Source organism: Haliotis rufescens, unplaced genomic scaffold, assembly GCF_023055435.1.
Source record: "Haliotis rufescens isolate VD_foot unplaced genomic scaffold, xgHalRufe1.0.p SCAF_10, whole genome shotgun sequence".
Classification (NCBI taxonomy): domain Eukaryota; kingdom Metazoa; phylum Mollusca; class Gastropoda; order Lepetellida; family Haliotidae; genus Haliotis; species Haliotis rufescens.
Window position 1 is genome coordinate 31,718,037 of NW_025963780.1, and position 26,460 is coordinate 31,744,496.

Genomic DNA, 26,460 nt, shown 5'->3' on the forward strand with positions numbered 1-26,460 from the left:
CCGCAGAAGAATGTAGTGAATGTATTGAAAACTCTAATTGGTTCCGAAATTCAACAAAATAGTTTGCCTCAGGTCATAAAGACATTGTTCACATGACGTACATAAAAAAATGTTTTGGTCAAAAGACAATATCTGGACTGCATATTTCGCCTCCGTGGTCCAGTGGATGGGACGGGGACGTCTCCCCCAAGAGCGGAAGGTTTCGGGATTCGATCCCCGGCTGCGTCATACCAAAATACATTACAAGATGGTATTTGTGGTTTCACTGCCTGGCGCTTAGGGGATAAAACAAGGACACGTCTCCTTCACTTGCACCTTTCTTCTTTCAACAAATATTACGTCGGTCGGGGTAGGCACAACTAAAAACAATTAACTTACTTTTGTCAAAATGGAGCAGGATATATTATGGCAATGATTTCTCAATCGTCACTCCAATGAAGTTGCCCTAAATATATCATGGCGAGGATCGTCTAGAGGAACAGTCAGGCAATGATGAAGTTATTGCTTATTACCCATAAGGTCGGACTTTTTTAAAGCTTGGAATATGAAAAATATTTAAACTTTTCTTTTCGACCCTCCGACCTGGAAGTTTGGTCCAAACATCCGCAAAATATCTGGCATAAACACATGTGGTGCCGATGGAACCTGTAGACACTTCTATAAACCACTTACTCTGGGACCCGTGAAAATCTGGGGTAGAAAAGGTCTTCAGCAACCCATGATTGCCGTAACAGGCGACTAGGCTTGTCGTAAGAGGCGACTGACGGGATCGGGTGGTCAGGCTCGCTGACTTGGTTGATGCGTGTCATCGTATCACAATTGTGTGGATCGATGCTCATGATATTAATCACTGGATTGTCTGGTCCAGACTCGATTATTTACAGACGTCTGTATGTGGCTGGAATATTGCTGAGTGCGGCGTTAAACAACAAACAAACAAAGAAACAAACAAAGCTTACTCTGGGTTCCTGAAGTCCGGCACCGATCTCACCAGGGAGATCTTGTCGCTCACAAACTCATTGAAGTGGTGGACGGAATCTCCTAGTTCAAACGCCGTCCTCTCCGTGGGATTCAGCAACGACGCATCGACAATAGACGCAGCTCCGCCCTCGCCTGAAAACAGTCATCCCTACAATCTGTAAAAGATGCTATTTGAGTGGCGACTATGTCAACACAACAGAACCAACTGTATGAAAATAATCTTCTCGTTTCAAAACACCTGCTCTGCATTTTCATGAAGCGGATTACAGCTAGGGGAGATTGACTAACTGATTTTAAGAGCGCTTCCAGTGAAACCGGATTTTGCATTCGGATTTGATATCTTTGAAATGACCAAGTATTGTGGTCGTCCACAAGCGCCCATCTATGTGTTGTTGAATACTACTGGGAGTTGTGTCCCTTAGATGCCAGGGTTCGCTACTTCTCGTTTCACTCCGTTTATCATCTTTGGTTTGTCAACATCAACACGTGTGCGATCACCTGAGGAGTAAAGTGTCTACGATCCCCAACTATAGTGTTATTACCTTGGTTACAGGACTGTACCTTACTGACCGCCTTGATATGATTGTTTGTTTGATTGATTTTTAACGCCGCAATCAGCAATATTCCAGCAATATGACGGCGGTTTGTAAATAATCGAGTTTGGACCAGACAATCAAGTGATTGACATCATAAGCATCGATCCACGCAAATTGGATACGACATCAACCAAGTCAGCGAGCCTGACAACCCGATCCCGTTAGTCGCCCCTTACGGCAAGCATAGTCCCCTTTTACGGCAAGCATGGGTTGCTGAAGACAAATTCTCTACACGGATCTTCACGGGTGAGGGGCGGTTGGGTAGCCTGGTGGTTAAAGCGTTCGTTCGTCACGCCGAAGACCCGGGTTCGAATCCCGACATGGGTACAATGTGTGAAGCCCATTTCTGGTGTCCCCCGCCTGATATTGCTGGAATATTGCTAAAAGCGGCGTAAAACCATACTCACTTCACGGGGGAATTTATTAACGGATGCGGGAATACCGAAGTAACTGACGGCTTTTTGTTCTTACAGTCCTAGCAGAAGTCAGTTACTTAATAGAGAATATCACCCGAGTGTCTTATTACAGACAAGATGTGTTCTTGTTGTGCCTAAATACCCAGAACACCCAATTTCATTTTGGTGTCCATTTTGCCAAACATTACAAAAAAATCACTATGGTGGGTCAGTACACAGTCTAACATTGCGATGATGCTACGGAGTGTGAATGGAGTAGTGTGTTGGATAAAGCATGTTCTAAACACGGCAAGGGTTCGCTTCTAGAAAGGCGCGTAGTCATCTTGTCCATTGTTTGTGCTTGTACCCCACTCACTTACTCATTCACTCACTCACTCACTCATTCGCCGAAGCGTCACCTACCAAGACCCGGATGTGCCTGGAGAACCTTCATTTTACTTTTCTTCTTCGGAACATCTGCATGAAGATTGACTGAAAGAAAAAAAAGATGATATTAGTGTGTTACCTAATCACGAAAAACATACATATCTTATTAAAGTGTTCACATATTTTACACAGAACGTTTACAAGGATCTCGTGCTCCACAAACATGGGTCACATTTAAGTCCATTGATACTACGTTTACTCTTAATTGTGGCTGTACGTGTTTTATCTTCCAAAACTGGCTTCTAAAGGAGATACCGTCACAAAGTGTGTGTGAGTTTGGTTTAACGCCGCTTTTAACAGTATTCCACTTATATAGCGGCGTGTCAGCTTAATGTGGGAGGAAAGCCCGAAGTGATGCAGGTCTCAGACGTTTACCACTTCGGTGAAACCCATGAGCACGGGTATGGTGCTGACAAACCTAGAAACATAATCGGGGCGAACCGGGATTCGAACCCACAATCATAGGTTTCTGGCGTGCCCAAGGGACGCAACTCTGCACAGCGAATCGCGGCGCCTTAGACGACTGGGCCACCCGTGCCCCCACCGTCACAAAGACATTGCATCACAATGCCTTGCAGATCATAGATCATAGCGACGTCATCAGTTACATCACTAATCTCGTTGTCACTATACACGGGGCACGTTACTGTTTACAAACGAAAAGAGTTGGAGGAATAATTTTGGATGATATCACCCTCGTGTCTTTTGATATCAAATATATCAACACATGTCAATAAAGTTCTTAATCTCCCCGTCAAGCATCGATTTTTTGTTACACTTGCATCGACTGTAATAAGACACTCGGGTGATATTCTCTATGAAGTAACTGACTTCTACTATGACTGTAAGAACAAAAAGCCGTCACTTACTTCGGTATTCCCCCATTCGTTAAAAAATTCCCCCGTGAAGTGAGTGAGTATGGTTTTACGCCGCTTTTAGCAATATTCCAGGAATATCAGGCGGGGGACACCAGAAATGGGCTTCACACATTGTACCAATGTCGGGAATCGAACCCGGGTTTTCGACGTGACGAGCGAACGCTTTAACCACTAGGCTACCCGACCGCCCCTCACCCGTGAAGATCCGGGTAGAGAATAGGTCTTCAGCAACCCTTGATTGCCGTAAAAGGCAACCATGCTTGTCGTAAGATCGGGATCGGGTGGTCAGGCTCGCTGACTTGGGTGATGCATGTCATCGTATCCCAGTTGCGTGGATCGATGCTCATGATGTCAACCACTGGGTTGTCTGGTCCAGACTCGATTATTTACAGACGTAGCTGGACTATTGCTGAGTGCGGCGTCAAACAACAAATAAACAAACAACAAACAAACAAAACTGTCTTACCTATGTGATCATCCCTCGTGTCATCGTCCCTCTTCCAACTTTTGATTTCTTCATATTTTACATCATCAACATAACTATCATCCATAACAACCGGCGCCCGGTCGCCAGCTGCGTGATGAGACGCCGGTTTACTGCCCCTCTCCGCATCAAACAAAGCCACTTTAAGTACAACCAGAAACCACAATATAGGCACGATCAAGAGTAAATATATGTAGCGTCTTCTACCAGCGTTGGCTTTTGGCTTAGCCATTTCCAAATCACTGTTGCCCCCCGTTTCCTCGAGAGACCGGACGCCATTTGACCGTTGCTTGCGGCGTTCTATCATGGCGACTGTGGTTATGACAAGTCTTGCACGTTGTCTGCAGACATCCACTGAAAGGACGCTTGAAAAAATAAGAACAAAAATATCATTCATAGTAAACAGTTTACGCAGAGTGTACACCACGGTTTTCATACCTCCATAAACTCAACAAAATATTAATTAAAATCAATTCTAATAAATAAATGAAGGGCCAAAAGGATTTGCACTTTGGCCCTTTTTGCATATTATTGCATAAATAACATCTATGAGTTCTTGTCTACTTGTAGAATAATTATTTTATGTTTTCATTGATAAAGTGTTTTTTTATAAAATATAGCTACTTAAAGTTCTATAAAAGGGCCAAAGTCAAGCTCCAAATGGGCCAACGTCCCTTTTTGCTAGATTTGGCCCTTTTAGCTCTCATATCAGTGTGTGGTTGAGACTGGTTGTTCAGAAGATTTGAAAGTTTCGAAACATTATTATTATGTTTCAACTAGTTTAACAAAGTAGGCATTAGTTTAAATTATTTAAAAGAGCTTCAATAGTATGTGTTTATACTTTCAGTAGAAGTTTTATCAATCTCACATGTTAAATCCCATGCAAATGACATTGACCCTTTCCGCCCTTACACAAATTAAAAACGTAAGTTAAGTTCCTTATTTGCATGTTTTTTTTATAGCAACATTTATATGTCTGCTGTCAGAATGTGTTAAAGTTTAGGAATTTATCTGTGAATAAAAAATGTTCATTTGCAGGTATACACTTATTGCTGTCATTACTTTACTCAAAGTGAGTGAGTGAGTGAGTATGGTTTTACGCCGCTATTTTATTCCAGCAATATCACGGCGGGGGACACCAGAAATAGGCTTCACACATTGTACCCATGTCGGGAATCGAACCCGGGTCTTCGGCGTGACGAGCAAACGCTTTAACCACTAGGCTACCCGACCGCCCCTACTTTACTCAAAACGGACTCCACATGAAATTGGCCCTTATGGCTCTAAGCTCCTCAAATACGTCAAAAATAACTTAACAGACTGCCTGTTTAACGATGAACACAAACATAACTTCAGGCAGCAATACGAAATCGGTGACAACGTTCAGTGCAATATTATCAGCCAATCAGGAAACAGCAGTTATTTAGCGGGGCCTTATTTGGTTTCGGTTGTTGGAAAAATGAAAGCATTTTTAAAACACTTGTTTAAGTCTATCAAATGCCGCAAATTATAAGGTTGGTTTGTTGTTTAACGCCGCACTCAGCAATATTCCAGCTATATGACGGCGGTCTGTCAATAATCGAGTCAGGACCAGACAGCCCAGTGATTAATATCATGAGCATGGATCAACGCAATTGGGATCGATGACATGCATCAACCAAGTCAGCGAGTCTGACAACCGATCCCTTTAGTCGCCTCTTACAAGAAGCACAGTCGCCTGTTACGGCAAGCATGGGTTGCTGAAGAATCTATTCTACCCCGGATCTTCACGGATCGCAAATTATGAGGAGATACACATCAATTAGCCTTTTCATAAAGTAACTAAAACGCAAACATTCACGTGCATTAAAAGAAAGAAAATTGTCTTTATTTTAACCACCGTGTGTAACGAACTGCTTGTCAGGTGAGCTTACATTGCCTTGCAGCAATGGTATACCATAGAATCGACATTTAACAACTCCAAACTGACTGACACAACATATTATTGTCAAATCAATCTGAAATCTCCTTAAAATCAGAGCTAAGTACTCGTTACTGCTACACAAAGCATTAGCGAGCACTGAGACTTGATTTTAAGGAGATAGAGTCAATCTGAATATCAACTGCTTTGATCGCTCAGACGAACGGCGTGAGCGTGTCGGTTCCCAACTTAATGTCATAACAGCTCACTGGACATCATCGTTATAACTAAAACTAATGACAATAACGTGGAAGCTATTCAAATCTGATTAACTGGTCAACATAAACAGACGTACATCGACAGACGTGTATTCAACTGATGAAGGAGCAAACATATACTCAAAGAATTTGTGTTCTTCAAAGAAGTTGACATCCATAAATTCTCTCCTATGTGTATCCCATCTTCATGCCATTCAAAGACCTGGTTATTTTAGCTTCATGTAATTTGAATCGGACTCTATACGAAACTAATGTAGATGTGCCGAGTGTCGTTGTCATAATATACTACTAAAAAGATTAAGGGTCACCCGATTTTTAATATTACAATAGTTAATCTTCCATGCCATGATAGAATAGTAATATTAAAGAATCGAATGATCCTTAACGTTTTTTGAGATCCTTAATATTTTTTTAGAAGTATAAAAAGGATATGATTATAACACACGAAATAATGGAGGAAGCGAAGCGGAAGAAAAAGATACATTGTATCATTTTTGAAAACTTAGTGCTATTTATAGGCGATGTAAGGCCAGATTTGTTTCAAAAAGAAGTTCAAGAATCCGTGGATCCCCAAATAATAAAATGTGAAAAGTTAAAAAAATGTGTGTATTATTTTATCTTGAAAACTTCACAACAACGCAATATACGAAAACCGACAGATCCGTGTCAAAAATGGAAGGTTCATGACTGTAACCTCGTTTCTTTCCCTCCCGCCTATACTTTAGTACAACAACAAACACAAAGAAAACAAGGCTGGCCTTAGAACTTCGCATGTTTTAATTTGCATACGCATTTCAACCGCGAAGATGCGCGTTAGAATAGCCCTTCAGCAACCCATGCTTGTCGTAAGAGGCGACTAACGGGATCGGGTGGTCAGACTCGCTTACTTGGTTGATGCATGTCATCGTATCTCAATTGCGTGGATCGATGCTCATAATGTCAATCACTGGATTGTCTGGTCCAGACTCGATTATTTACAGACCGCCGTCATGCAGCTTGAATACTGCGGAGTGCGGTTGTTACAATAAACAGACAAACAAAAAGCATACGCATTTAACAAAGAAATATCCCTGACATTGATAGTTTCCAGAAATATAAAATATTGCCCGAATTAGACAGCCCACACAGTGCAGCTGTGGTTTCACAAAACGCAATGTGTGGTACGTTATTAATACAAATTCCAAGCTGCGATAATATAATATTTTACGTGATATGCCCAAGCAATAATTCACTGTACAATCGTTCTCGTAATGGATGGTGACTTCGCCTAATACCTGTAGTCGTGGTATAAAGCACATGGTCTAATTTCAAGAATTAAACACAAACGACATTGAGTGACAACTGCCCAGTATCAACACCGTAACCCGAGGCACACTTTAGTTATGCTCAGCAAGGGCCAAACGTAATTGTGACATCTCCCCGAGCGAGCGTACATGACATTTCGCGTTCCACACGTAGACTAAACACGTGGATACGGCGCACTATCTCTGTCCCTCGTTATAACGCAAAGCTCTATCACCGACACATGTCGATATATTTTGTACAGCGTTATTCATCTATTAATACGTGAAATATAATATATTGATATGAGAAATATCTTCATATATTTGTTTCGATATTTCTTGCACAGTGTTATTCATCTGTTATTATATGACATATAATATATTAATATTAGAAATATCTTCATATTTTTGTTTCTATACGTCCAGCAAGGGACTTGTTATTCTAGAATAGTTTCGCGTATATTACATACATTTATCAAAACGACAGCCCGTGCAAGGCTTAAATTATACATCATTTAATGAAAGTATTATCATATTCTTCAACAAATATCAAATGTCAGCCTCTATTATCATGTAAATTGCATTGACATTTCGTTTGCCTTTTCACATAACGTTTATCATTGTCAATGGCAAATATTCATTCAGCGTTCATAGCACAAAGCACAGATACCATACTGAATTGAATACATATATACCGTACTCTTAAGCATAAAAGCCGTGTAGAATCTAACCAACGACAAAGATAAGAGCGTTTCGCTCAACAACACCTATCACAGCAAAGGTGTTAACTGTAAACATGCAATATTATAAACGTGAAACGACTTACCCAATAAATTATAAATGCCCAGATGAGGATGTCGAGTGTGCGTCAAGTGGAGGCGAAATGTGGGAACTATCATTACATATTTACATATTTCGAGTGACGTGGCGTTTGCCTGGCAGAGACAAAACTAGACACCATTCAAGATTGCATCTGTTCTTTACACACATAGACTTGCCGAGGCTCCTAATAGGTCGCTCGCCATTATGCCCACGGCGCAGTGGTGTATATGAATACGTGTTATGAATACGCAGGTGGCAGAAGTTAACGCTTGTCGTGTTTGCCGACTTAATGGAGATCGTGTGAACACAATGGCAGCACGTGGAGTATTTTGGGTTGTGCGTAACAAGTGCTGTAACCCGGATCAAAGGGAGTCATAGTAGGACACGACAGCCCCGACCCCACCCAAATCGTCATATACATAAAGGGACATTACTCCGTACAAACGATCCGTTAATCGGGATATCCGCCAACTGAAGGACTTAACGGCGATTCAAAATATATCGTATATTGTCCATTATCTTTTCAACTTGCAATCAAATTTTGAGTGAACACTAAAAATGCATATTTTCAATGAATCTCAAAGACACATGTTTCAAAATCAATGCACAATGACTTCATTTAATGCACAACAATCGATACCTCAATGTGTATTTAAACATCTGTCCTACTGGATAGTGTGAACACTACTGACTGTCGAATGTACTCTATTTACTGCTGTAGATCGATCATGCGTAAAGTGACCTTATTTCTACCACTTGTACTGACCCTGGACCGCGGGCCGTGGTGAGGATTGGATGGACACAATGTCCTCATTTGTTGAGCTTGTTTCCATTGTAGCCCCCGTTCTGAGCATGTTTTAGGATATGGATCAGGCGCTTTATAAATATGTATGGTTATTATTGATGCTACTGCTGTTGTAATACTACTACTACTACTACTAATAATAATAATAATAATAATAACAACAATAATAATACTTATAATAATAATAATAATAATAATAATAATTATTATTATTATTATTTCTGAGTCGGAAGGCTGTGTCTAATCGTACAGCATGGGTCGTTTCATATGATTTTAAGCACTGGTTTGTCTAAACCAGACTCGACTGTTCAAAGAACTCTGGGATGGTACTAACTGCGGCGTCATACAATATTCATTCACGGTATACACATCCCGATCATGATGACAGCTAAAAGCACCCGTGTTCGCGGGTATCACAGTGTTGAGCGTCTACGATGTGCACCGTGACACCTTCACGTTTCACAGATCGTGATTCTCAAACTCATCATCTCACTTCGTTATATTCCCGTTACAGCTGTCACGCCCTATAGAGGTAAATTGTCTTGAATGAACAGCTGATCAAAATAACACATGAGTAGCATTGCGACCAGCTAACAGCTCCATTGCAACACAAGGTAAATACGTACTGTTTTACGCTGCTTTTGGTAACATACCAGCATTATCACGTGGTGGGGAGACCAGAATTTAGCTTCACACGATTTAAACAAATGAGGAATCGAACCCGGGCCTTCGGCATGACGAGCGAACGCTTTAACCACTAGGCTACCTCACCACTCCCTGATAAAACGAAACACTTACTTTTTTCTTCTGAACCGTGTATCGAATTCCTTTATGTGAACAACACTTAAGAGTTTAAACTAAAGCAGTTAAATCACATGTCTGGCATTTTTGTAACTTCTTTCTCGTCCAAGGCTTAAACTGATGTCTAAGTACAAAATTTAATTGCACTCGAAGCACCCTTCCGTTGAGCAAGTCTATACACCTGGACGTCAAATGAAAACTGAACACGTTCACTGTGAAAGTCAGGACCTGCCGTCTGTGTTATCGCTTACATGAGACAGTGAGCTGTCACGCCCGAGGAAATCCCCGCACATTGTACGTGGTTTGCCTCATTGTTCCGTTATAAGAACCTGACATGCTTCATTGCTCCTGTTATAAGGACGACTGGACTTCGCTAGTTCCCCACACACTTTATTTGTGTTAAAATTAAATAAATTCAAATGAAATTCTGAAGATTGCGTACTGTATTTGCAGATCTTTCTTTTATCTTTTGAGTCGTACTAATTTTTTTTAAATTGGGCATGCCTATTGCGTCAATATGACTATTGCAACTATAACTAATATTGCAATAGTTAGAAACAGTAGTTGCATACAGATAGCACCAATATTGCAGAAATAGCAACGCTGGTGAAATAAATTTGACATTTTCTGAGAGAATCCAGTATACATATTTTCTTTATTTTTTTCAATTCTTGAAAATTGCCAATCTTTTCTCAAACACTGTCAACAATTACCAAATGATTGGTCATTCGACTGAGAGCATTTAATACGCGGCGTCCCTCCACCTAACACAGTACTATGTCTTCACGGAAGAAACCTCAGATTCATAATCTGGACCAGACAATCCTGTGATGGATATTGTGAGTAACGATCCATACCGTGGAGTACAATGACATGCATCAACCAAGCCTGACCATATGATCCATGAGGTCGCCACTCACTACCAGCATAGGTTGTTGGGGACCTATTCAAACCCGGAATCCCAAAGTATATATTTATGCTTTGTTTTTAATGAGCCTAAAAGAGTAAAGGGTATCAGACATACAAGGATGCATGTCCCAGATAGAGAATAACTCTGTTAGCTGGGTCATACCCTCACATTGACACTTCTTCTCGACACAGGGGCCAGGTCGCAATTCGCTGTGCAGGGTTGTGTCCCTTGGGCACGTCAGAATCCTATGATCGAACACCAGTTCGCCCCGATTATGTTTCTAGGTTTGCCAGCACCATACCCTAGCTTGTGGGTTTCACCAAAGTGGTAAACGTCTGAGACCTGCATCACTTTGGGCTTTCCTCCCACATTAAGCTGACACGCCGTGATATAACTGCAATACTGTTAAAAACAGCGTTAGACCTAAATTCACTCACTCTCGATAAATAGAGTGAGTGGGTGAGTTGGGTTTTACGCCGCTTTTAACAGTATTCCAGTTATATCAAGGCGTGTCAGCTTAAAATGGGAGGAAAGCCCGAAGTGATGCGGGTCTCAGACATTCACCACTTTGGTGAAACCCACGAGCGCGGGTATGGTGCTGACAAACCTAGAAACATAATCGGGGCGAACCGGGATTCGAACCCACAATCATAAGTTTCTTGCGTGCCCAAGGGGGGCAACTCTGCACAGCGAATCGCGGCGCCCAAGACGGGGGCCACCCGATAAATATATGACACATCACTTATGTATTTATACAATATACACATTACTTTATAATTTCCTTAACATACTTTATCGCGTCGTTCCTTTTAAGAAGTGATTTCTGCAAACATAAGAGACCCGTGAAGATCCGGGTTAGGACAACAACCCATGCTTGCCATAAAAAGCGACTATGCTTGTCGTAAGAGGCGACTAACGGGATCGGGTGGTCAGGCTCGCTGGTTTGGTTGATGCATGTCATCGTATCCCAATTGCTTGGATCGATTCTCATAAATATCCATCACTGGGTTTTCTGGTCCTGAATTGATAATTTACAGACTGCCGCCATATAGCTGGAATATTGCTGTGCGGTGTTAAACAACAAACAAACAAACAAAAGATGGTAAGCATGAATATGTACCGTCAATGACTTACCGTGAGTAAAGTTCACATTGCCTGCGGGACAGACTCTACGTCAAGTTACATAACGCATTTATCAACATCATCGATTTGAAAGTTTCTTTAGATCAATGAGCGGAAATGTCACAAGAACAGTATGTTAAATGTCAAGGGAACAGTAGGTTAAATGTCACAAGTACAGTAGGCTGATTGATCATCGACTGATTGAGGGTACTGTTAACTGTCATTTCCTTTACATCACAACTTAATAACACTTACCGTTATAAATAGCAAATGCATGGAACGTTACGGATGCCGGTCATATAAGCAATCAGTCGTAAGAGTCGTAGAGGCTAAAATATGAAACAAAATTTATTCATAATAACATTCTTTCCTTTTCTCAAACTACCTTATACTACAGGATCATAATCAGTGCAAGTAGGCCCGTGAAGATCCGGGGTAGAATAGGTCTTCAGCAACCCATGCTTGCCGTAAAAGGCGACTATGCTTGTCGTGAGAGGCGACTAACGGGATCGGGTGGTCAGACTCGCTGACTTGGTTGATGCTTGTCATCGTATCACAATTGTGTGGATCGATGCTCGTGATATCAATCACTGGATTGTCTGGGGGGGGGGGGGGGGGGCGCAGCCTAGTGGTTAAAGCGTTCGCTCATCACGCCTGAAGCCTATTTCTTGTGTCCCCCGCCGTGATATTGCTAGGGTGTTGCTTAGTGAGGCGTAAAATCATACTCACTCACTCACTGCATGATGGGAAAGCAACAGTGCTTATAAAATTGAGCCCACTGGCATTCATCTAAGAATGCCCCACCAGTAAAACGTGTTTTTTTTAATATCATTCTTTATTTTTTAATGAAACGAAAACTTCCTTTATTATTTCCAGAAATATATTCAGGCGGGCGAATGGATGTATATAAAACAACTTTTTATTACTTTGGGGAATGACAATATTTTACGACAGTCGCGACATGATATACGGGAAACATAAAAAGTTAGATCGCTGTTCCCAAAACTATTAAGCGGAAAACATACTTGTTAGCGTATGTTTATATGCGTATGTCCTGCGTATACATACTGCTTATACTTTGTCTCAAAACACATTACCTACGAGCAATGTCTATGCCTACGATAAAGAATACGACAATATTCTACGTAAAATATACGCATCTGACTCCTTTTAAGAATTTCCCATCGCGTATATGTACGCGTATGCGTCAGATGAGCGAATTCAATCGTATATGCATTCGTAAGTTTACACGCCAGCGCAATATGTGTTTTACCCAGCATTATTCTTATCAAATCGAATTTTTCGGATACGATAACGTTTTTAATGCAAATTGGCGTGTGTCACTCTCACGTGGGAGGGGCTGTAGCCGTATTCGGATAATATCCCAGGAAGGTAACATTGATACCATAAAATATTCAAACACTATAGCCTATGGCAGTCTGCATCTCAGCGTTGGCGTGTTATCTGGATATATGAATTATAAGATCATGGAACGATTGCCCACCCCCTGGTCATATACAATAATTGTTTTTAACTGTTTGACCTTATGTATGTGTATCATGCGACACCTTAATAAATTTTTTTTCCTTTTTTCTTCTTCTCTATGTTAGGAAGAGGGAGTGGGTGTACGCACGTTACGACTAACACACATTGACGTTTAACCCCCTGGGTGCCGATTTTCCTAAGATCGGAAAAGTGAAGGTTGTGCGAGAATTGCGCTCACACAGCACTGGATCTATCTCCGGCTATAAGATTACGCAGAGATGTAGAATATTTCCTATCTGATGGTGTAAAAAATGGCGACATTTACGATGTACCTAATTTTCAGAGGTCATTTTCAGTAATTTTGCTTGGCCTAAAATGCAAGTTGGTTCTTCCAAATTAATCACGTTTTTACAGTAAACCTAGTATTACAGATGCTACAGATTTAGGTAGATTATCGTAGAATTTCAACACCAGGGCCTAGATTTTGAAACGATCTTAGCCCTAAGATTATCGTAAAGTTATCGTAAGGAAATCGTAGGCTATCGTAGCCTATTTTCGAAACTATCGTAGCCCTAAGATATCTTTAGTTTGTCGTAAATCTAAGATAGCCCTATACCTGTCGTAAGTTTATTTTATCTTCATCCAAGATGGCGGCATACTTTTCCATAGATATTTTGCCAAACAATAAGTCTGCTTTACGTTCAAACATTGACATTTCATTTGGTAAAACTGAGTGATTCAAATTGACACTTCGAAAACAAAAAGAACACATCATGGATTTCGCGTCAAAAATTTTCTCAATCGCGACAGCGATCCACATAACTGTGGAGTCGATAGCTGACAATATATTTCTATCCGAGTCCATGCAGAAGAAGTGTGAAACAACATACCTTTTCGATAATTTGGGAGGGATAAAAAGGGAAGGTGTCGGCAGGCTACAGTAATGACCGTGACCTTGATAACTCAGGGGGAGCTAATCTTAGTTCAAACTCTAGTTGAGAGTGGTTTCCCTTTGTACTCGCCCGGGACACCTTGCTCAATGGTACAGTTTTCATAAAGCGCAGAGTTCCGCTGTTATATTTTCTGGATCGCATTTGTGTCAATGCTTTAGTCTTTATTTTCGCATTTTATAAAATTATATCAATCTACATATGTAAAAATAACCATAAAGGTTTCGCATAAGTTGTTACATCTAAAATCGTGTGGGACGGGTGGTTTTAATAATTGAATTTTAACTATACAGTGTAGTATTTATTGACTTAACAAGGAAATACATGTGATCAAATATTTGTTTTCAATATCTAATATTTTTCTTGCAAAAGTAATTGTAATTTGTTTCGTTTTAAATTCAATACCTATGTTATCTATATCATCTTGAAAGACAAATATTTGAAAAAAAAATGATTAAAAACTGTTTGTTGAACAATTGCATTCTTTAAAAACATTGATTAACGGCATATAGATGTATTCAAGTAAATATAACAATTTACTGAAATTTTGACAGTAAAAGTTAAGCACAGATTTTCGTATCGACAAATCAAATAAAAAATGGGTTCCCATGCTCGTTCTGGTTCTCGTCAAAATGTAGCATAGTTTGCAAATTCCAATATATGTTCGCAGAAAAAAAAGTTTATTGAATGAAATATACTGATCAATATAAAATACACATTTTCAACACAATAATCTTTGCATTCAATAAACCGGTTTTAAAATATTTTGGTGTTTTTAATATTTAAGTCTACATCTTCCCGTTTTATGTTTAAAAAATATATAGATATACTTGAGACCATTCAAACAATAAAATCGTTGTCACGTTTAGGGTCAACGGACAAATACTAGTAAATGATCCTCAGCAATGCTGTCAGACAAGCCAAACATCATTGAACTACGTTCTGGAATAGATTTGACACATTACAAAGTATTTCGCTCCTTAGTCAGATTTAAATGAAATCAGACAAATCAGTTTATTAGCTCTACTTAATTTAAAAGGATAGAAAATGACTACATTATATGTATGTTTACGTTAACTTGTGGCTTGTTCCATGAGACAACATAACTTGACAATTCCGAAATTATCTCTCTTTGCGAACGAAAATTAGTGTCACTTATAAATTTTGAAAAGAATTATGGATCTATATAGATAAAAAATAATTTCATCATCTAAATACTTATAGCTTGATATTGTATTTAAGTCCTTGGTTAATTCGTGAAATATATTGGATACATAAATAACAAAACAAACTTAACAAGCTTAGATTGTCATAAAATCTTGCTTGTGGGTGCGCAGCTTCCTGAACAATTTTTGTTTTGAGTGTTTCCACGTATAATGTTGGTGTTTACACTAATATAAACTTGACTTTTGACATAAACACAAATATATACAGTATACATCACTTAACATCAGACTTGAACACGCATGTTAAATGCTGAACGCATATGCTGTTCGATCAAAGGTCTCGCCATTGTCATTTAGAATAACGTCCCTTACTTTCGTCCTTGACTTTGTACGCGATGTGTTTGTATCATAAAGTTCTGCGCGGTCACGAGAGGACCATTTGAAGGGAAAATTGTGAAGTATCTTTTGGCACTTTATTTCCATTCTAATAGCTAAAGTGTGGTAACGCTATACTTATTGATTATAACATTTTTTGGCTTTAAAAAATGATATTGCATGGCACACGAATGCTTTTTGTGTTCGGTTAGTCATGGCATCTTTTATCATAAGAACAACACGTCTACATGTAGGACATATGTAGGATTGTACAGAATTTCACTCAAATATGTGCATGTTAAACAATGTGACCTGACAATGTGATCATGAATTCCGTGTCACTTATCTATGTTGTTGTTATTGTCAGCAGCTGGGAAATCCCCGTGACGTCATTGGGAAACACCTCGCTTTTTCAATCTCTAACACAAATGAGTTCCTTGTCAGAGTTACGATAGGTATCGTAACTCTGAACGATCTGCGACAGGTTTACGATAGTTTCGAAAATCTATCTTATCTTAGCCTTAAGATATCTTATCTTTGAACGTAAGTTGTTAAGATTTATCTTAGCTAAGATCGTTTCGAAAATCTAGGCCCAGTAATGCAGCAATGCAGGCAAAAAGATACTAATGGGAATCTTACATAGTTTAGAAACTTTCACTGATCTTTCATATAAAACCTTTTTAAAAATATTTGATACAAAAATTACTCCAATTCTTTTATATGGAGCAGAGGTCTGGGGTCATGCTGAATACAGAACTATTGAACAGGGCCTAGTTTTTCGAAACGATCGTAGCCCTAAAATTATCGTAAATTTATCGTAAGGAAATCGTAGGCTATCGTAGCATATTTTCGGAACTATCGTAGCTCTAAGATATCTTAAGATTGTCGTAAATCTAAGATAGCCCCATACCTGTCGTAAGTTTATTTTATCTTCATCCAAGATGGCGGCATACTTTTCCATAGATATTTTGCCAAACAATAAGTCTGCTTTATGTTTAAACATTGACATTTCATTTTGTAAAACTGAGTGATTCAAATTGACACTTCGAAAACACGAAGAAAGCATCAAGGATTTCACGTCAAAAATGTTCTTAATCGCGACAGCGATCCACATAACTGTGGAGTCGATAGCTTACAATATGTTTCTATCCGAGTCCATGCTGAAGAAGTGTGAAACAACATACCTTTTCGATAATTTGGGAAGGATAAAAACGGAAGGTGTCGGCAGGCAACAGTAATGACCGTGACCTTATTGATAACTCAGGGGGAGCTAATCTTAGTTCAAACTCTAGTTGAGAGTGGTTTCCCTTTGTATTCGCCCGGGACACCTTGCTCTATGTTACAGTTTTCATAAAGCGCAGAGTTCCGCTGTTATATTTTCTGGATCGCATTTGTGTCAATGCTTTAGTCTTTATTTTCGCATTTTATAAAATTATATCAATCTACATAGTATGTAAAAAAACCCATAAAGGTTTCGCATTAGTTTTAACATCTAAAATCGTGTGGGACAGATGGTTTTAATACTTGAATTTTAACTATACAGTGTAGTATTTATTGACTTAACAAGGAAATACATGTGATCAAATATTTGTATACAATATCTAATATTTTTCTTGCAAAAGTAAGTGTTATTTGTTTCGTTTTGAATTCAATACCTATGTTATCTATATCCTATTGAAAGACAATATTTGATAAAAAGTGATTAAAAACTGTCTGTTGAACATTTGCCTTTCAGTATGGAATAAAAATTATCTTTATCCTTACAGATTCAGGCATTGAAAGTACAACTAGAATGTGTGTCCTTGTACCTCGATGGGGTTGATGGTGCTCATGCTCTCAATCACTAGTTTACGTGACCAAGAGGTAACTATTTACAGGACGCCGTATTATAGCGGGGACAGTGCACTATGATGATTGCTCAAAATTACATTAATGTAAGCATAATTTTAAAAATCGCTCGAATAATCATATTTTCGTCTTCTTTTATATTTCGATCTAATTGTTTCACTTTTGACAAGCACTGTCATCATGAATAATGACAAGTAAAAATCCAATACAGTCCTGTCTTGCTGATTGATTACAATGTCGTACAATGTATCCTCGGTGTGTGATTCATAATAGGAAATAGGGGGAAAAAATGATCATCTGAAATATATATCTTCGAGGTAGTAAGAATTTGTGACATACATTGTTGTAAATTATGTATATATATTTGTCACAAGTTCTTACTTCCTCGAAGATATATATTTCATATGATTAATCCTTGTCAAAGGTGAAACAATTAGATCGAAACATAAAAAAGGACGAAAATACTGATTATTCGAGCGATATTTGAAAGGAGATATTTTTTCGGGCACTGCTTCAAACCATGCATTTCCAACGAACTATTTTTAATTATTCTTTTTTTCGAACCTGAGGATTAATTTCGTCTCATTTATTTATTTGGAACAAATTATTTTTATCGATTATTATGACGTAGATTATGCTGCGACTGGGGTCTAAATTATCATTGCTTGTCCAGTGTTGTATACTACTCAAAAGAACTTAAGGATCATCCGATTCTCTTCATATTATCTGTAAAAGCACGACAGATTAACTATAGTAATATGTAAGAATCAGTGACCCTTAACTTTGTCTGAGAAGTATATTATGTCTCCATTCTATAGCGATACATACCCTGGACCCATCGCCAACAATAATTGATCGGGTAGTCAGGCTCGCTGACTTGGTTTATTGTAACAGTATCCCAAAGGTGTAGATCGATCCTCATGATGTCAATACCTGGACTATGTGGTCCAGACTCTATGATTTAAAGGCTGCCGTCATATAGCTGGAATAGTACTGAGCGGCGTCACACAAACAAACAAACAAACAAACAAAAAACACATTTTGCCCCGGAATTCCCATAGAGTAAGTTGACCTGTAGCGGTGCTCATCAGGTTTCAGTGGTTTACTGACAACTTCGTTCTCTTTGGATTCATCTGACATCAAAGGAGCCTGAAAGTTTGTGTGGCATCAAGTTACAACTGTGCACACACCCACACACCCACCTACCTACCGCCGCCCGCCCACCCACCCACCTACCACCACCCGACCGCTCACCCACCCACCTACCACCGACAAACACGCATACATACCCACAGGTTCATTTCAGAGGGAAGACATGAGGTGACGTGAAATGGGGTTTGACGTCACATTAATAAATTCAAAAACTTATATATAATATTACAGCTACGTGCATCCACATATGAAAGTGTTTGTGATCTGATTAAAACTTGTTACGGCTGCCAATTGCCTCGAAGTTAGACCCCCTTAGCGATTACTACACGAATCTGCCCACACAGAGACAAAGCAAGGTTGAGAAAACAGCATAGTCTGGAATACGATTCCCGATATTTTGTCCAAAACGTGTCGATGTGTCTGCAACGGTGATAGAGCCAATCAGCTGATGTGACCTTGTTTCAACAGCTGCATCAAAGACTGCACGAAAAGGTCTTCCTTAAAACGAGAACCTATTCCTTCTAATTAGATCATACAAAATGAAAGCACCATAATTGGCTCAATGCTGCATGCTACAGTCGTAACGCGACTGACCCCCCCTCCTCCCCAGCCCCCCCGATATATTTCACGTGTAGTATGGTGCTAATATGGTAAGTGTATGGTTAATTCAGCGGCAGGATTACTCAGCTGCTGTCTTCCCAACATGTGGTGGTGTTGGTTTGTTACGGAAGCTGCAGTTGGGTCATTGTACCCTTTTTGTGTACTTTAGTGTGTCTTTGTTGTCTAGCGCCGCACACGGTAATATTCCAGCCATATGACGGAGGTCTGTTAATGATCGAGTCTGGACCAGACAATCCAGTGATTGATGCTGTGAGCATTGATCCACGCAAATCGGCGAGCCTGACCACCCGATCCCGTTAGTCGCCTCTTGCGACAAGTTTATTCGCCTCCTAAGACAAGCAAAGGTTGATGAACACCTATCGTAACCGGATCGTCACCAGTATACGACAGATAAAGTGCTGGGGACCAATTCTATCCAGGGATGCCCACGGCTGGTACTTTGTAAGAGTGTAAGAAAACACATAGGAACGACACGGGTATAAATCGGGCTAACTGTGACCAAACGGCCTGACAAATTTAAGTTTGGGTCGGCCATTCCTCAATTAACACTTGTGGGGTTATAGGAAGTCCGGCGATAAATATCATGGACCTCTTAGTTGCCATTGTCGTTTCGGAAATGGCATCACCATATTCATCTTTCGTATCACCGCACATCATCTCGTCATCTCGACTTAGCACAGCATATTTCTCGCTAATGACTGATATTTGTTTGAGCGACTATTTCTAGCATTCATAATAGAATGAGTATCTAATGAAATGAGTGAGGTGAGTGAATGTGGTTTTACGCCGCTTTTAGCAATATTCCAGCAATATCACGGCGGGGAACGCTTTGACCACTAGTCTACCCGACCGCCCCTTATAATATAATGGATAATTTGTCCACTCTCTCATATACGTATCTGCTTTTCATCTGATATAATAATTCTGACTTATTTACACACTCCTATATAGAAGGATGTGTTGTCTTTCACGTTCTACCACTGCGTTTTAGAATCTTGCATTCTGATTGGTCCGCCAGCGGTATCAAATCTACGATAGACACTCATTTCGCGGATGATCGCATCACAGCTAACGAATTATTTTGTTTGAAAGTACTTATTTCACAAACTCACGCTGACGGTTTCGAAAGAAATTTACAGGTATCAAATCGATGTTTGAAACTTCTAAATAGTCAGCTTATCTCTTTACCGGATCCTCCAAATTAATCAAGTTTGTACACCAAACCAGTTATTAGAGATATTACAGATTTATGCATTAAATGTACAACTGGGGTTGATGGTGCTCATGCTCTCAACCACTAGTTTACCTGGCCCGGAAGTGACTATTTTCGGGCCGCCATGTCACGCGGTGACATTGCAGCATGATGGCTCAAAATTACATTAATGTAAACATAATTTATCATTTCTTGGTCAAACAGCGCTCGAATAATCATATTTTCGTCCTTTTTATATTTTGATCTAATTGTTTCACAAGTATTGTCATCGTGAATAATGACAAGTAAAAATCCAATACAGTCCTGTCTTGCTGATTGATTACAATGTCGTACAATGTATCCTCGGTGTGTGATTGATAATAGGAAATAGGGAAAAATATCATCATGTGAAATATGTCTTCGAAGAAGTAAGAACTTGTTATAAATAATGTTCATATTTATTTTGTGAAAACGGGATACTTTTTCAGGAACTGCTTCAAAACTTGCATTTCTACCCATATGTCCATCGAACTATTTCTATTTCCTCTTTTTTTTCGATAGATATAAAGCATATGGACTAACATAATCTCATTCACTGCAAGTAAAAATTATTTTTATCGATTATTATGGCGTCGATTATGCAGCAACTAGCGCCTAAATTATCATTGCTTGCTTTGAATTATGTCTCCATTCTATAACGATAAATACCCTGGACCCATCTCCAACAATAAAGGACATGTGTTAAACCGATAAATGTTTCATTAAACCGGACAGTTGTATATCCGCATGATTTCAGTAGGAGCGGCACCGTTCGGGTTAACGGGGTTTCATTACAGTCACTCTGGGTAACTTCGAAATTCAGTTATATATTGATTCCAAGCTGCGAAGCAGTTCCGTATTGCCTGATGACAAACTACAGATGTCAGTCAATAATATTCTGACTATCAGTAATTAATTATTCAAAATTCATACCATATGATACTCCGAATCACTGAAGCACTAAACGGAAGCCAGTCAGTTCATGAAAAACATTGATGTTTCCTTCACGTTGCTAAAACACAGGATACGTTTCAGTGTGTACTCGAAACAGCTTATCTTGGAGATATTTTTACTTAAGAAATTGAGATACGTTTAATTAAGAAATTGAGATACGTTTGATTAGGAAATGGTACTGTGTTGCGGTGTTCAGAGAGGGATTTCTATTCTGGGCTAATTAGGTCACGTGTTACTTTAGGTCTTCCAGTCTATTGGTATGACTCGATGACTATCTTTAAAGACCAATTCTGTCATATTACTATAGTTAATCTGTCATGGCACAATCTTACAGAAAAGACCGATATTCAAAAGACTAACATATTGTAATGACAATATATGATTCAATACGGATGTATTTGTTTGTTGTTTAACGCCGTTCTCATGAATGTACCAGCTATATCACGGCGGCAGTGTTCGCAATAGACAACAGCCCGTCGGCCCGAGGCCGACAGATTTATTCTCGGGCTGATAGTATTAAATTTCAGCAGGACCTTACGGCCTGCAGTTTATTAAAGTAATTATTAATTAAGCATTATTTAAATAATGTGATAAACATAATTTCATATTTGTAAACAGTAGGATTGTACCTTCAAATGTCATGTAGTCGTAAAGATATTTTACAAGCTGATAATTTCCGTGATAAATGTAGGCTTCATCTATCAGCACGGAGTCTGGGAACTCAGTGTGATGGCAGTAAAAGCTTCTGGTTGACTGGTTGTGTTTTGTTATTTATATTACAAGACGATGTCTCCCTGCTTCAGCTAAATGTTTGGGCCTACATTTTTTCCACTGGGCCTACATTTTTTTAAAATGTGCTGGCCCTTAAGGTTCTCACTTTACTCTGCTGAGTTTCAGACACTGCACGGTGGCCTATACATAATCGAGTCTCGACCAGACAATCAAGTGATTGATATAACGAGCAACGATCACCGTGTTAAGATGACGCGCTATCAACGTAGCCACTGAGCCTGACCGCCGATCCACCGCCGAGTCACCGCGACCTGCATATGTGGTTGCTGGGATCTATTCTAATTCGGAATTCCCGAGGGCGTTTGGCTATAACATGAAATAACATAACACACTATCAGATTCAACACTGCGTGGCATGAATAATGCAGTTTCCATAAACACAATCTGTTACTGATTATCTATGCATGGGACAATGCTTGAGCATACGTTTATCTAGCCATGCAGGTGGCCATGCAATACATCACCGCGTCGTCTCGTACAGACCCGTGAGCATATATTTAATAAAACATTCACCTCATTCCTTTGTGATCCCCTAGCAGTCTACTCATCCCCTTCTCAGCTCTAGCAGTCTACTCATCCCCTTCTCAGCTCTAGCAGTCTATACTCATCCCCTTCTCAACTCTAGCAGCCTATACTCACCCCCTTCTCAGCTCTAGCAGTCTATACTCACCCCATTCTCAGCCCTAGCAGTCTATACTCATCCCCTTCTCAGCCCTAGCAGTCTATACTCATCCCTTCTCAGCTCTAGCAGTCTATACCCATCCCATCCTCAGCTCTAGCAGTCTATACTCTTCCCCTTCTCAGCCCTAGCAGTCTATACTCATCCCCTTCTTAGCTCTAGCAGTCTATACTCTTCCCCTTCTCAGCTCTAACAGTCTATAGTCTTCCCCTTCTCAGCTCTAGCAGTCTATACTCATCCCTTCTCAGCTCTAGCAGTCTATACTCATCCCTGTCTCGGCTCTAGCAGCCTATACTCGTCCCCTTCTCAGCCCTAGCAGTCTATACTCACCCCTTCTCAGCTCTAGCAGTCTATACTCGTCCCTTTCTCAGCCCTAGCAGTCTATACTCATTCCCTTCTCAGCTCTAGCAGCCTATACTCATCCCCTTCTCAGCTCTAGCAGTCTATACTCATCCCCGTCTCGGCTCTAGCAGCCTATACTCATCCCCTTCTCAGCTCTAGCAGTCTACTCATCCCCTTCTCAGCTCTAGCAGCTTATACTCATCCCCTTCTCAGCTCTAGCAGCCTATACTCATCCCCTTCTCAGCTCTAGCAGTCTACTCATCCCCTTCTCCGCTCTAGCAGTCTATACCCATCCCCTTCTCAGCTCTAGCAGTCTATACTCATCCCCTTCTCAGCTTCATGAAACTACGCAGTTCCTTTTTGGAATTTTTATTTTCATCAGAGACATGTAACGTTAATTCTAGGAACATATGTCATTCAAGTTGTCCATAACAAAGCCTGATATTGAATAAACACGTATTCGATAAGGTCGATACAGATATTTCATGTAATATACATACTGATGTGTAGGACATACATACAAACTACAAATCAAGATATTTCTTGACACCGACCTCTGTCACGCATATACACAGTCAGTCGTGACTGGGCGTCCGTGTCGGATGTGATTTAAGCAGAATGATTTTGAAGGATTATCTGAATAGCGAAATGTGCTTAGTTGCGGATCTCAGAGTTTCCTTTATCAGTCTGTAGAGTGAGTGAGTGAGTGAGTATTGCTTTCCGTCGTTTTTAGCAATCTTCCCAAAAAAACCACGGTGGGTGACATAAAATGTTAAATAAATTTTAATTATTTGTTCAATACCTGATTTTATACTATTCTCACATACCACATGCAAATAGGGTTCATCATCGTATCTTTTGCTTCCTTTCTTTCGTATTCCAGACTATACTAAACGTCACAATGCATTTTAAAGTTGTCTGCCCTTGACTTGTACGAGACTGGTTCCTATCCTACACGTCCGACATAAGCGTAGCATTGTCAGGGAACCAGTTTAGACGCGTACAAAAGTACCCGAGGCTTAAAACAACACAGGCTGAAACGCCCTAATTCGAACTGACTCATCTCGAGATATAAATCACAATCTACGTAATACCACCACAGCAATATATCATGAACCTTTCGCACCAGCCTGTTGTAGCCGTCACTCATTTCTCAAGTCAACAAAAGGGATGGAGTTCACTGTGGGTATTGTCTCCCCTGTACGCCAGAGAATACGCAACACTGTAATATACAGTATGTGTGTGACAAGGATATTGTCCTTGACGCTACTCACATATCTACAAATCTGAAATCATATTCTCGCATGTCAATAACCTATTGTAACACGCCATATACCAAACAAGAGAGAGGGTAGCTTGACATCACCTTGGCAACCACCACTGTCACTGACGTGATATAAAGAAAGAAGATAAGACCGAGATTGAAGGAAATCAGGTGAAAAAGCTGGCATTGCGACTAGGGTCCCGTTCCACAAAGCGATCGTGGCGTTGGTTGGTTAGTTGGTTGATTTGTTGTTTAACGCCGCACTCAGCAATATTCCAGCTTTATGACGGCGGTCTGTAAATAATCGAGTCTGGACCAGACAATCCAGTGATTAATATCATGAGCATCGACCCACGCAAATTGGGATACGATGACATGCATCAACCAAGTCAGCGAGCCTGACCACCCGATCCCGTTAGTCGCCTTGTACGACAAGCATAGTCACCTTTTACGGCAAGCATGGGTTGCTGAAGACCTATTCTACCCCGGAAGCGATCGTGGCGTACGACAGTCGTAAGTCTATGATAACGTGTAGTAGTTACGATCGTCTTAGCGCTACCGTTGCTTTGTGGACCAGGGCCCAGGACGACGAGATTATAACAACAAAAAACCGAGCTATGTCACGACTGCCTAAATTAATTCCCAGACTAAACGAATCAGTTCCCGCTTGGGTACGTTGAACGCGCCCATTGTAACCATCTGATACTCATTTCATTGGGTCTTTAAAACCTGAGATTCTGTGTTATCAAACCCGACTGAGTGCATCGTTGCTCAGTCTATCAACCACTAGGTTGTCTAACGTTATATCACTGCTGAGAAGAAACATTCGCTCACCTACTCTTATCCATTGTCGTTATGGGTGAGTGTAGTTTTACGCCGCTTTTAGCAATATTCCAGACACGGTGGGATAACGGCTGATCATTAAGCCATAGAGATGACATCTTTGAAGGTATCACTTAATCGAAGTTGCTGACAGGCCACAGTATATACCAGTACTACATGACTCAGTGGCGGTTGATATCTAGACTCTTATTCCAGCATGTGTTTCATTCTGATTTTGCGAAACGAGTGTCAGAATTCTTGTATTTCCCGAGCGAGAGCGTTGGTCATACATGAATTCTTACACGTGTAAAATCAGCACGACACACATGCGAGTGTAATTATCTCTGTATTAACCATAATAGAAATTCTTAATCCCCTTGAGCTCTCCTTTAGAAACATGCACCGATCACGACCGTCGTCTTAGAAAACCACAATTGTAGAATGACGTCAAAAATCTTCAGCTGAGAAGTCGTTTCTCGTGTGACCTCATTCCGACCATACGTCACAATCAGATTTGAATGACATCAACAATGCCATCCTGATTACGGAAACAATACACTGGTGCGCGTGAAGTTATATTGATATTTGCACAAGGTTATTTTCTAATCTTATGGGTAAAAAAAGGAAATGATACTCTCCCTCGATATATCTTGCTTATACACATATCCTGTACTGTTTGTTAATTCATGCACGCCAAACGTTTTGGATTAAACGTTTAAGATAATACCTCTAAGCCGGACTAATGTGATACGGAATGTATACAACCTCAAGGAAGCGTTTAGCAGCCTTCGAAATTCCGAGACTACTAAATTGTGTTGAGGATACGCAAAACAACAATGATGTTAGTCCTCATTGAATTGCTATCGGTCGGAGCAGAATAAAACTGATAGAAAATGTAAACATAGAATACAAGTAAGTATCTTCAAGCTTGACTAGCTACAAACTCCGAGGACTAGTGAAATACGATTTGCGCTAGTCCTCTGGACTAGTGTTTAAAAAACCTAACAATATCTTAGGGTGGTTCAGCTTGTTTGTGGGGCGGTCGGGTAGCCTAGTGGTTAAAGCGTTCGCTCGTCA

The 26,460-nt window shown here is 40.0% G+C and overlaps 1 protein-coding gene across 4 annotated transcripts in view; it reads right to left on the reverse strand.

Moving 5' to 3' along the window:
- The window catches only part of LOC124115878 (polypeptide N-acetylgalactosaminyltransferase 5-like), a 37,384-nt gene that overhangs the window by 9,328 nt on the left and 1,596 nt on the right, over positions 1-26,460 (reverse strand). For 2 of the 4 annotated variants that reach the window (XM_046477037.2, XM_046477035.2), the window contains exons 2-5: positions 11,958-12,031; positions 3,764-4,146; positions 2,396-2,464; positions 960-1,113 (exon numbers count right to left, since the gene is read on the reverse strand). In XM_046477037.2, coding sequence (XP_046332993.2) covers positions 960-1,113; positions 2,396-2,464; positions 3,764-4,088 — 548 coding nt within the window. In that variant the 5' untranslated portion in view covers positions 4,089-4,146; positions 11,958-12,031. Of the gene's footprint in view, positions 1-959; positions 1,114-2,395; positions 2,465-3,763; positions 4,147-8,068; positions 8,268-11,957; positions 12,032-26,460 lie in introns of those variants that run through there. The other 2 variants (XM_046477038.2, XM_046477036.2) reach the window with 2 other exon arrangements.